This window comes from Patagioenas fasciata, chromosome 5, assembly GCF_037038585.1.
Source record: "Patagioenas fasciata isolate bPatFas1 chromosome 5, bPatFas1.hap1, whole genome shotgun sequence".
Classification (NCBI taxonomy): Eukaryota; Metazoa; Chordata; class Aves; order Columbiformes; family Columbidae; genus Patagioenas; species Patagioenas fasciata.
The window spans coordinates 32,606,610-32,619,527 of record NC_092524.1 but is presented as its reverse complement, the minus strand read 5'-3'; the positions used below and the strand labels follow the sequence as shown (position 1 = coordinate 32,619,527).

The following is a 12,918-nucleotide window of genomic DNA, read 5'->3' as shown; positions in this document are numbered from 1 at the left end:
ATTTGCAGTCCCCATCTGCAGGGGAGCAAGCGCAGACTTGTGTGTTTATCCCAGTGAGGGGACTGCTTAGGAGAAAACATGATGCTGTTCATTATATGCAAAACAATTTCCAGATTTTGCAGTCACCATATATGACTGTCTGAACTGTGCCAAATATGTGTTCCATAAGTATCAGAATAGCAATCTGAAGAGGGAAGTTCTGTTTTTTCCTTTAGCATCTGATGAATAACTGGTTTTGCAGTCGGATTACTGTGCTGCAGGGGCATTGAGTGGAACAATGCACCTCAAAATAAAGCCTTATATGAGCTGACCCACAGCTGAACAAGCTGCAACCGCATTAGCTCTGAGCCCTGTAGTGACAGATTTTCATCTGTCCCAGAAATCTCTAACATATGCTTGTAATCAGTCTTTGCATATCAGAGGTCTGTACAGATGGAGTCTTCCCAGGAATTAATCCCAAACTAGCAGTAGACCCAAATCAAACTGAAATCCCAGCAGCTCTTCATACTTCTTTTATTTGCTTGGATCCACTCAGAGGACAGGAACTAACTCATTAATACTAATGGTAGGTCACTGCCTAGTATGAAGAAGTACTGTGAGATGACTGATTCTCACTTTGGTGTTGCAAATGGCTTACAGATGAAACTGCTCCTGAGATGTATAAATACACATGAACTGATAAGCTCTGGTTACCATGCATAACTTTGGCTCATTGTATGAATGTTAGAATTATAAGAATAGTAGAGAATTAAGTTATATTAAGTAGTACCATTTTAAAATATATTTTAAATATAAGTTTCCAATGGAAAATGTCCATGAAGGAGTCAGGAAATTCTGTTTATCAGGAAACCAAAACCTCATGGTTTTCAAAGAAAAGCTGAAATTTTCTGGAAAAGATTTATTGCAGTTTTCTGTAGATTATGCTTTGTCTTTTGCCCTGCCCTGGTTTGGTAGGCTGTTAGACACTCAGCACCTGGCCCTGCAGCAGGAGAGAGGAGGGCATAACACAAGGAAGGTAGAAAATTCACATCTAGGTTCATCCCAGTATGAGAGCACTGAACCTCTATTATGCTGTTTGTACTTTACTGTATGCCCAGGGTGTGCTGGGGCCCTTGTATTAAAGCCTGTAATGGAAATGGGGTGAGCTGACAGTCCAGCTGAGGCTTTCCGAGAAGGCAACCTGGGGCTGGTTTGGTGTCGCGCACAGGGCTTGTCTTGGCCCTCAGAATCCCAAACCACATCAGTTTCTGCAGTGTCTGCCTCTGATGGAATGTGAGAAGGCTTTTCCTGACAATTTGAAATGTGTAGGATACGTGGATGGAGCATATGAAAAAAATGCTCAGATCATACCTTTAAGACGTGGCCCATATTTCTGGTTCATTTTAATATCCTGGTTTTTTTGTTTTTTTGTTTTTTTGTTTTTTAATTTTTTTTACAAAAGGGGAAAAGAAGTGCAGGACTGCTCACTTTGGCAGGCATATTCCCAAAGTACTGAGGGGAACAGATTGCTAATGCTAAATCTTTTACCAGCCCCAGAAGTAGTTGTGCCTTTCTCAGACAGCTTGTTAGGTCCTGGCACCTACTCTCCACACTTTTAAACAAGATGTCCCAGATGTTAAAGGCCTCTGAGACTCCAAGGGGGTAATGTCAGCTGGGTATTCAGCCTTCTCATTTCTTGGTTTATGTTGCTTTCTGATGAGAACGAACAGTGCATGGACCACTGTTTTCTTTTTTATGATCTAGTCCTAATAATCTGTCAGTAATTGTTTTCTGTTCTGTTTCTCCCTTTAGCCATCTATCTTTGCAAACGGACCATGCAGAACAAAGCTAGGCTGGAGCTGGCGGATTATGAAGCCGTAGGTACACTGCTGCTAGAGTTTAATGCTGGGGGTGTGGGAAGATCTTTTCCTGCCAATTTAATGTTGCCGTTTTGTGCTTTGGGGTCATCCGTTACTGTGTCTTTTGTTAGTTGTCAGAATTGTGGGAAGGCTGATCTGGAGACAACATCAGGGACACAACTGGGCAATGTCTCTGGCTTTGCAACATCTCCAAGCATCTGCTGTACAGCCAGACCTCCAGGACTGGGGCAAATTACACAGAAGTTTACATTGGTTTCCTGTTTCCAGTTAACAGTTCCTCATTTATATAGCAGATATTAACGCACAGAAGTGATGGATTTTCAGGTCCATTATTGGGCAATTAAATTGCTGATGAACCGTCTAGTTACAAAAGTTTTCATATATTAGACTTGGACTGTTTTCAAAATACCATGTAAAAAGCTCTTACTTAAGCTTATTCAGAGTGTGTTTGCTGTTATTAAATGATTATCCATAAAAATATCCTCAACCTTGGCTTCAAATTGTGCAGGGTTTGGGTGGAGAGGAGTAGGAAGAGGGAGGCAAGAGGGGCAGGGCTGGAGGGCTGGTGTGAGTTTCTGTGAACACCAGCAGTGTAACACTCTCACCAGATGAACTTTTTTTTCTATCATATTGATTTTTTATTTTTTGGTCTTACTAACTCAACAGTGTAACAGCTAAATTGCAGATATGGAGTTTTTCATTGGAGGGTTTCTTTATAAAACTGGTTCTGGTGGACTTCTGTGTCCACGTTTATTACAATGAAAACATTTATATTGTATATATCTTAGAGGGTTTTTTCCAAGAATGGACTTTTTCCGTCTTCCTTACCATCTACATTTTGGGACTTTTGTGCATATGTGGATAGATATATATGCCATTTAGTCCTTTCAGTGGAGAGCATGCAAAAAATACATCTTCCCTAGTCTACCCTGGAAATTCATCCAGAGTTCCCAAGAGTTCTGATCTTGAAGTACAGGCATAAAGGAAGGAATATAATAATCTGCGTACATTTATTCATCCTTTTGCTGAGTTTTCTGCATATTCTGGATTTCCTTATTAAAACCATTAAAACTGCTCACAGCCAACCAATTAACTGTAAGTACTCTAAAGATCTATCATAAAGCAACGAAAGGCTGTTCAGCAGTGCACATGCTCCCACACACATGCAGTGAGGCTATGGCTAAGTAGTTTTGCACATCATTGTCTTCTGAGAGTAGCAATGCTCCAGTGATGGCAAATAATTAGATCTTGGCAGTCTCTCATTTTTCTTGTGAATATTGCATTGCACAATTAGAGATTCCTTCTGCATTCAAACTTTGCTCTCTTAATTAGAGACAATCAGATAAGAATGGCACCAGCTCTTCCTAGTCATTATGTGAGCTGAAGGAGATCCAACAATGGAGATGTAAGCTAAACACAAGTGAGAGAAACAGACTTACAGGAGTGAGAGGTTGCCCTGTACATTTAGTACACATTTTTTGAGTTGTAGTATGAGAATGCTTCTCCATGGGCATCAGCCCCTACCTGGGGTTTCCAAAGAGAATCTCTACAAAGCATCTCAGGGGACATCTTCTCATTTTTATGTTCTGCTTGCAACTTTTGTAGACAACCCCCCATCTCCATTTGTGCTGGTAGGGCAGGGAGTCTTGATGATATGCTTAAGTTACATAATTGCATTCAGTTTTATTTATAATTGGCCAAATATAAGCACGATTCAAATAATGCCTCAATTGGTGACGTTTTATTGGCTTCAGCTTATTTACTCCAGAGGGCACATGTGAACACAATTTAAAACAAAAATTAAAAAAAAAAATTAAAAAAAAAAAAAGTTGGTTTTGCAGATAATTACAAGTAGTTCTTCCTTGTAGCCACAGTTAAGGGAATCATCACAGTTCAGTACAGCTGCAAATCATTTGCTTAATTGCTTTCCTCCATGTATATGTATTGAAACTCTTACAAGGACTTGGTGGTAACAGGGCCAGGCTTTATGCCTTGTGTTATACGAGAAGTTAAAGTCATTAATAGGAAGATTTTTACTAGCATTGAAATGCACGCACTTCAGCACTTCCTTGAAATAAAGGGAATAGGTATAAAAGGAACAGCAGTAGAACTAATAGTGTTCATTTTCAATGTTAATTTGCAAGAGTTGAATCAGCTGTAATGGAGAAGAGTGTCAGGTTAATGGTCTCGTAGGCCTGCTTGTCAGGATGGGTGTGGATATGTGACTTCAGGGTGCCATTTGAGCCTGAAATTCTGGCCATGTCCCGAGTTTGACCTTGAGCTGTGGTGTAGTCACATCCACCTCCAAACATTCAGATCACGACACTCTTCCCAATGGGTCTGGGCCAGAGCTCTTAGTTCAGCTGTAGTGTGAGGCTGCATCTGGACCCAGGCTTTGCAGTTTGCTGTGTTCATTGTTCAGACAAACAGGCTATTTCCTTTTCTGAATCATCCTGGCAATCCCCAGGCTTCGGTGCTGTGCAGCTGTGTGATGCTCATGGTGGTGAGCAGGACTGAGCAAAGCGAGGGATGCTCTGGCTTTGCACCTTAGCAAGAGCCTGAAGAGAGCAGTGGGGTGAGGAAGGGAAAGTGGGGATGAGAGGGAAATGTGCAGGTGGCAGCCATCTGCTATCAGAAATGAAAGTCGTCAGTTTCACGGAGCTGCTCAGTGTTATCTTTTGGGAACAAGTCCATCATTATTTTCGTAGTAGAGCTCAGGCTGTCTTCATCACACTCCATTACTTATCACTGACTGGACCCTCTTGGCTGCCACTATGGGGCTGCAGGCTGAAAGGATGTGTTACAGCCTTGCTTTGCCGGCAAGATAGTACACCCGAAACCAACACTGATTCCTGTGTCTTGAGTTTTCCAAAAAAAAAAAAAAAAAAGGAAATAAAATAAACACCCACCATGCTAATTGTCTTAAGCAGTTGCTGTAATTACAGGGATTAATTGTTCTTACTATTTTAATCTTTTGTCAGGAAAACTTAGCAAGACTTCAGAGAGCATTTGCAAGAAAGTGGGAATTCATCTTCATGCAAGCTGAGGCCCAAGTGAAGTGAGTAATCCTGGAGCACTGAACTGCATCAGTATTTAGAGCTGTAAAGAACAGAGATTCTGTACATATAAAACTTCTCTGTCAAAGTCTTTACTGCAACTAAGATCAGAAGATGTTGGTGAATTTTAGTCACTAGCAAACTAAAAACTATAGAGAGCAAATCCTGAAGGTTTCTGCCAGAATTTGAAAGATGTTATTTGAAAGAAAGTTATCTGTATTTGGAAATGTTGATCAGGAACTCCTGAGACTGGATTCACCATGGGAGCTTGGGCAATTCACTTGCCCATTCTGCTTCTACTTTTGTGTAGTATTTTTATTTTGTATAAATGGAGAGAACAGAACTTTGTCATCTGTCTGTGTTACTCTATGCTTGTAAAGCATTTTTGAGTTTAAAAATACTGCCACTTCAAAGTAATTTCAAGGGTGGCATTTATAGCAGACTGGATTTCGTTTTCTTATTTATACCAATCTCTAGTTGACTCAGTTGTACCTCTGCTCTCTGCAGTCTGATTTGTGCTACTGAATTAGTGCAGAGAATTGGATGACACTTACATGAAGGTTGTTCAGATGTAGTATTTGGGTTTTTCCTATCCTCTGCTCATACTTTATAGTTTTTTTCTCATCTTCCCTTCTGAAAACAGTTTGAAGCATTTTAGTGTTTTGTTGTGTTTTCATTATTGCTGCAAAATGGGTATGGTCCAGAGTTTGCAGACTAGGGTCTAAAAGCTACTGCCTGAAAGCCTACATGTCCATTTCGTGCATGTAGTTGTCAACCATAAAATGGAAAGGCTGGTGAAGCTGGCATCTGAGAACACCAGTACTGACACTCTGTACCATTAGAGGGAATTTGCACTTTCAGAATTAGATGCAAAGAAGTTAAGGAACATCATCTCTTGACGGTGTGGCTGAGGTTTATTTCTCTATCTTTGATTAACCCTTTGGAATTTTGATTAATTCTTTGCTTAATAACATTGTAATTGTGCATTATTTAAGTACACAATGATTATCCTTTAAATTACAAGGCAATTGAGGGATTTTTTTTCTGACCAGAATACCAGTGCTCTGTTTGGAAGAGAAAATTAAAAGTTACAATAGCAATTGTACTTTCAGTTACTTAAAACAACCTTTAGTCAAAACAAAATTCTGCATTCTCTCTATAGCATACAATTATTAACTAAGAAAAAAACAGTAAATATCAGATTCTTTACATGATCACTGTTGCATATTAATCTTTCTCCATTATGTCTTCTTTGAAACATAAGCATGGACTGGCCACTATCATCTTTTTGCTGGCTAGTTTCAGCTTCTTGGTTCTCAGTTCATGTGGTTGTTCAGTCTTCAGGTTTCCAGCAGGACAGGGCAGGGATTCATAATGTAATTTACAGCCCAGAATTAACTGAAAAGGAAAACCAAACAAAAATACCTGAAAACATTCCTTCTGTTTACCAAGTTCTGCTCCATCTTCCACCTTTTTGCTTACACACTGAATTTCCTTTGCTGTACCTGCATTACTCAAAAACTGCAGCCATAGAGCATCTCATTATGTTGTGTGTTTACAGTTTAAAATGTGAAATACTGAGTTATCAGTAAGTTTGGGGATTTGAGCCGAGAACCTGAGTTCAGCATGAAGCACCTGTGAAAAGAATTCCTGGAGCCTCCAAAGAGTCCCTTCAGTTCACGTGCATTGTGTGGTGTGAGCTTGGCAGAAGACTTCACAAAGGGCTCTCTCAGAAAAAAAAGAGATGTTGGCATGTGTGTCTGTGTTTGCTTGCTCCTCAGCACAGACGCTGTTGTCCAGTGGTGGGGACGGAACCTGTGCAGAGCTGGTTTCTCATCTCAGCCTTACAGGGGTGATATTCAGAGTGATATGAAACTCTAGAGAACTCAGACTCTTTGGCAGGAGCAGTGTTCAGAAGCTTCAGTTTCCGTCCCCTGTTTTCTATCCCCTTGGCATGTTTCTAGCACAGACTTAGCCAAGGACCACTGCCCCACCAAAAGAAAAACAGGAGACAGGAGAACATGATGGTCAGAAATCCCAGCTCGCACATGGTTTTTTCCTCACTGCTTTGATTTTCACGGGCAGCAGCAGCATGGGAACCCAGCACAGGGATACTGTCAGCTTTTCAGTCCTGATCTGGAGGCAAAAGCAGTTCTTCCTTTTCTGTGCCTCATTCAGGATCACTGCAGGAAGATCTTGCAAGCCAGTGGTGACTTGGCTGTGCTCATGTGTAGAGCTGAGCACGGGAGCAAGGCACTGGATGCACGTTGCTCAATGCGGCCAAGAGACAGAGGAACAGTTGCTTTGAACAACCTCTGGCAGACTTTGATATGAGTGCTTTGAGTGAGATGATTCACTGGCTGCATCAGGGCTGTAATTTTTGTGTTGCAGTTCTGCTGGCCCAGTTGCGGTTGTGCTGGTCCAGTTGCACGTCTCTTGCGTGAGCTCTGGCTTGCATGAGGCCACGCAGCAAGCTCAGCTCGCTCGCCTGTGCTGTCACTGGTTGCTCTGCCAACATCAGGGCAGGCAGGCAGAGCCCTGAGAGGTGCGGCCCCATGTGCTGCCCATGTTGCTGCTGAGAACACCTGGGATGGCTGCCTCTTCACAATCTGTGGTAATGCCAGCGGTGCTGCTGGGCCACTGGGGTGCAGAGGGACCTCTTGATGTGGACCTCCATCTGGCACCGTCCGAGAGCTTCACCTGGAATAACGAGGTCCTGGTAGGTGTCCTGACGGAGCCAAAGCCAAACATGAACTTGCCCAGCCTGCCAAGTCAGGGTCTGGGAACAGAGTATCAGGAAAGGCTGTTTTCCTCACCAGATGAAAAAGCAGATGTTAAAATGAATTTTCTACGTTAATAGGAAAATCTCTTTTGACAAATATTAGGAGCAAACGTCAGTGATATTTTGTTCATGGCACATGGCCTTGCAAGCAGGAGTGTGACATTTCTGTACAAAAAAGTGGATTTCTGAATTTTTTTGTCATGGGATTAAAACCCCAGATAGGAACTGTAACAGAGAAGAAAGCATTACTTGGATGTTGACTCATATGTTTATGCTTTTGTTTTCAGAATTGACAGGAAAAAGGATAAAACAGAAAGAAAGATTTTGGACAGCCAGGAAAGAGCATTCTGGGATGTGCACAGGCCTGTGGTAAAGTTCTTTTTGAATGATGAGACATTCCAGGTTTTGATGGGAAAGTTTTAATGCTGGTAAACATTGTGCCATGTATTGTGCAAAGACATTGCCATGAAAGTCACCACATGGTTTTTGCTCACAGTTCAAAACAAGTCAAGTGTCTACAAGATTCTTTTAGACATTCTAGATTTGTGCACAGATGGAAGTATTGATTTGGAAATGTATGATAAACATGAAGTTTTGAAGATTATTTATTCTGCACACAAAACAAAAGCAGCTTACCCACTTTGGCTTATCCTTCCTAGAACAAACTCTCCACTTAGCTGAGAGATTTCCATTTCATGCCAAAGTTCTGAGTAAGTGGATCTGATGCTGAGATGCCAACTTTGGGTATATGCACTCTCTTGTTTAGCAAGCATAATTTGTGGGACACAAACTTCAGGAAAGAATTTTGGACAAGAACTAATTGTATATTTTAGAAAGGTAAAGTAGTGCACGGATTGTGGAGAAAGAAGTAATACAATTACCATCTCTTTGCAGCCGGGCTGTGTGAACACCACAGAAATGGACATTAGAAAGTGCCGTCGTATGAAAAACCCACAGAAGGTGAAAAAGGTCAGTTTGAGCTTCTGGTTTTGCTTTGGTTTGGGGTTTTTGGTTGATTGGCTTTGGTCTGTTTGTTTGTTTGTTTAATGCAAATCATGCTTGACATCTACAGTGTATCAATTTACCAACAGGAACCAAAAAAAGTGTTTTGCTGATATCAGTTCTGTTTTGTTCTAATCTGTGAATTTACTATTCCTATTTTACCAGCAGGGCAGTACATGCTGAGTGACTAGTATAGCTGAGAAAGGCATTAAGGAGCTCTATGTTCCAGTTGTCTACTGGTTCTGCACTCCCATAAAATTAAAAGCAATTGACAAACATATGTAGGTCCTGTTGTGTTTTAACTCCAGCCAGCAACAAGACTGTAGGACCATGGCAGCTGCTCACTCACACCCCTCCATCCCCCACGTGGGACAGGGGAAAGAATCAAAAGGAAAGAGATTAACTCATAGGTTGAGATAAGAACAGTTTAATAAGACAACATTAATAGTATACTACTAATAATAAAATATAAGTGATACTCAATAAAGTTTCTCATTAATTCCATTTGTGCTAAACAGCCAGTCCTAGAAAGGAGAGCACCCAGGTCCCAAACAGCCGATCCCAGCGAGAGAGGAAAAAAGGCAAAAGGCAGAAAGGCCCGAAGGCCAGGTGCAAAACAGGAGAATAGCAGAAGGCCAAATTCCAGTGGAACTGAACTGGGGTGGAACCAGCCAAACCGGTCGGAAAACCTGAACTCCCCAGCCAGAAAAGCCAGCTGCAGTTATATACCAAGCATGACGCTAGTGGTAGGAAAGCCACTGGAAAGAAAGAAGTGGCTTTTCTCAGGCAAAGCATGGGAAACATGGTTGTTATCACATTATCTTATACTAAATCCAAAATTAAAAACTATGTTAGCTACTTAGAAGGAAAGATTCTAACTGCATGGAAAATTACCTCGTTTTCAACTAAACCAGCACAGGTCCCATTTTCAGAAATTATTTGGGCACAGATTTTACAAAACTGTTTGCTCACCTTAATAATTTCAAAGACTGGATCATTAGCAACTTGGATGCCTTTGACTTACAGCCAAGTTTTAGCTTTTCTGTGTATATATTAGTTTTGGAGGTGACACCAGACTCCTGAACTTCCATTGGAAGTTAAATTGCAGCAGAGCCATTCATGTGTCTCTTACAAATGTTAAATAAAAAGCAAAAGTACTAAATGAAAGGGTAACTGATATTGCTTTCAGTGCAGGTCTCAGTCCTGAAAATGAATGGCTACAAGTCAATTTGCAGATTTTCCTTTTGAGAGGTTCTTTTTGAACTTGACCTGGTTAAGCTCTCTCTTCAATGTGTAGTTTTACAAGGCAGTGCAGTAAACCAAGTGGAAGAAAATGGCATAGATTAGGTTCTCACCTTTTCTTTGCTTGGTTCACCACAATCACTATTCCCAGTGTTCATCCTAAAAACGTTGACTCACACAGCCCTCAGACCTCCTAAAAATTTTCAGCTGCATTTTACCATTTAAAATAGACCCTATTCTTAATGGGCCTACAGACTTTCCAAGTTCAGGTGCCTGCAAGCACAGTCTGATCTGTAAATTTTGCTTCAGGCTAAATGATTATTGACCTGTGTAGATATAAACAGTAGGAAATTGCTGGCTTGTTACCTTACTGTTTTTATACTGCACTTTTCCTCATTGAGTAACAGAGAAAAATGCCATAATCTCTTCTATCTATTTATTGATTCCTCGCAGTCAGTATACGGGGTTACAGAGGAGTCTCAGCCCCAAAGCCCTGTACACATGCCCTCTCAACCTGTACGCAAAGCTACAAAAGAGGATTTCCGGAAACAAGTAAGTAGATGGCTACACAGAAACTCTTCTGAGAACGGTTATCTGCCAAAAAAACCCCAAAAAAAACCCAAAAACGTAAAAAAAACCATATAAAGTTATGGAGATATCAGCAAAATCAATTGTATGCGTTACTGCCACCTGTCCTTGATCCACATATGTTTTATGTGAAGTAGTAGGTTTTTAAAGATATATATCTTGATTGAGCAGTACAGTTGTATGATGATACGTGTTATGGGTAATACTGACCTTTGAATCTAGCGTTACTCTCTTTGTGGGCCAATAGACAGATTAATTTCCAGATCACTGAGGATATCTGGAAAGTGGACAGTGACAAAGGTTGGGGAAGAATCCAGCATACTGGAGCACAGGCTGGGGATGGGTGGTGAGGAAGGGCATTGTTTGGTGCATGACTGTTAGACTTCACAGTCATAGCTTTTAGGGAACTGGGAAAAAAGTTATTTGCACAATCACTCCAAGGAATGACCAGCCAACTCATGCTCAGGAAGCTCTCCCTCAAAATTACTTTCCTGCAACAAGCAGCACTCACTGAAGTGCAGGCAGGGATTGCTAAGTCAGCATTTTAGTAAAGGCAGCTTTAAACATGTTTCTTAGGCAGGCATTTTTAGGGTGGCCTTCTGAACCAAACCTGAACACTAAATTTCTTGAGCTTTTTCCATCATAGGAAATGTTGGCTGCAGAGTCCTGTGAAGAACTAGTTCATAGCAGAGTGCCAATGTGCTGTAAAATGGTTATTGGTCTTGTGATGCTGGTCAGTTAGAGAAATGGAAGAGTGTGACATAGTAAGGGGATCACATTGCACACTGAGGAGTCTGGGAACCTTGGCCCCAAATGTATGCCTTTCCTACTTTTAATTATGTCTTCTGAAGCTTCCTCTGGGGCTTTGCCATAGGAAATGGAGACTCCTGTTGGAAGCAGTTAATAAGCTTCTTCTAATACCTAGGGAAGGGTCCCATTTCCTTCTGAGTTATTTGCAAGCTTTTTGGAAAGAGAAATCAATAGTGTGTTGGGGTATGATCGATTAATGCTGTAGAGCTCCTGGGTTGTTAATGTCCTTGTCATCTCTCTCCTCAGATAAATTTTCTGAACATGCAGATAGAGAGACATTGTTTAAAGATGTCCAAAGTAGCAGAAAGGTGAGTGTCCCCATTTACATGATTTTGCATTCTTTCCTCATCTCCACTTGGGCATCTCCAGAATCAGAGAGTGGGCAGGAACACACAAAGGCTGGTCCCCTTTCTGTGCAGCAATCCTTTCGCCTCCTTGACCGGCCGTGCTGCCCGTCCACTGACCACTGACACTTCTGCACTCACTCTTCTGCCACAGAGAAAAAGTAGGTGAAAATTGAAGGTGTACTGTAAAAGCAAAAGAAATATTATTCATAAAATAAAGAAACCTTGCGGTACTTTTGTTTCTCACCCTTTAACAACCCTAGGGTTTACTTACAGACAAGTCATTCCTGTTTCAATTTGCAAATGCCCTTTTTTCTTTTGTGGGTGAACTCTAAGAGCTCGTCTCTTGTTAGTCTGGCACAGCTCAGGGGCAGGAGCTGTGTTTGTGTCTTGTTGCATGTGGTGTTCCTGTCTGTGTTTGTACTGGGGTTGTAAGGCCTGTTTCTGCTCCCACTCAAATATACGAACCCCTATGGGAAGTACTGGGATTGTACCTGGACTACTCAAGGCAGTGATTTTACAGATGGATTTCTCGTAGAGGCACATCAAGTCACAGTTTGACTTGCAGAATGGTAGAGAGCAGCATGTGCTTCAGTAACTTTGCTTTTAGAGCAAAACTGTATTGAACATGAGGGACACGATAAGGGCTCATGCCTTGAGAAGTAAAACAGATTACCCTATGAGAAATGTGCTTTGCAGTGCCTGCACCTGTAATTAGCATGTGTGTACTAAACTGGGCAAATTAAATGGCGAGAGCCCAAAAGTAAGTTCCTAATGTCTTATTAAGTTCAACAATTAAAATGAAAATTTTTCCAATTAAAAAGAAAATATTCAGAGGCTCCCTAAAATCCTGCATACACTATATATTAGTGCATTCATATTTATGTTTTGGGCTTTCTGTTTCTTCTTTTATTAAGAGGATTCATTTGTGCTTTACCAAAACCTGTCATTTCGTACTGAATTTACTTACAATGCCCTTAATATACTGAGACAGTAATAATTTCCAGGCTGGTAATTTACAAGCAAGCAGGTCTGTTTTGCTTGATTTTTTTCTAGGTAGGTATTTATTCGATAAGGTAGATTCAGTAAAACTCATTCATTTGTGAACATCAAATTCTGTCCTCATAATACACGTGTTGTTCAATTTCATAAGGAGCTACTGACATAATAAATGTAACTTTGACAATGCCACAAACAACCCTATTAGTTTTCAGTAAAACTAGACAGAAATTTTT

At 41.0% G+C, this 12,918-nt stretch overlaps 1 protein-coding gene across 8 annotated transcripts in view; it reads left to right on the top strand.

Moving 5' to 3' along the window:
• The window catches only part of RGS6 (regulator of G protein signaling 6), a 288,794-nt gene that overhangs the window by 219,547 nt on the left and 56,329 nt on the right, over positions 1-12,918 (top strand). For all 8 annotated transcript variants that reach the window (XM_065839141.2, XM_071809267.1, XM_071809268.1 and 5 more), the window contains 6 exons: positions 1,792-1,856; positions 4,841-4,917; positions 7,985-8,066; positions 8,592-8,666; positions 10,395-10,493; positions 11,586-11,647. In XM_065839141.2, coding sequence (XP_065695213.1) covers positions 1,792-1,856; positions 4,841-4,917; positions 7,985-8,066; positions 8,592-8,666; positions 10,395-10,493; positions 11,586-11,647 — 460 coding nt within the window. The remainder of the gene's footprint in view (positions 1-1,791; positions 1,857-4,840; positions 4,918-7,984; positions 8,067-8,591; positions 8,667-10,394; positions 10,494-11,585; positions 11,648-12,918) is intronic.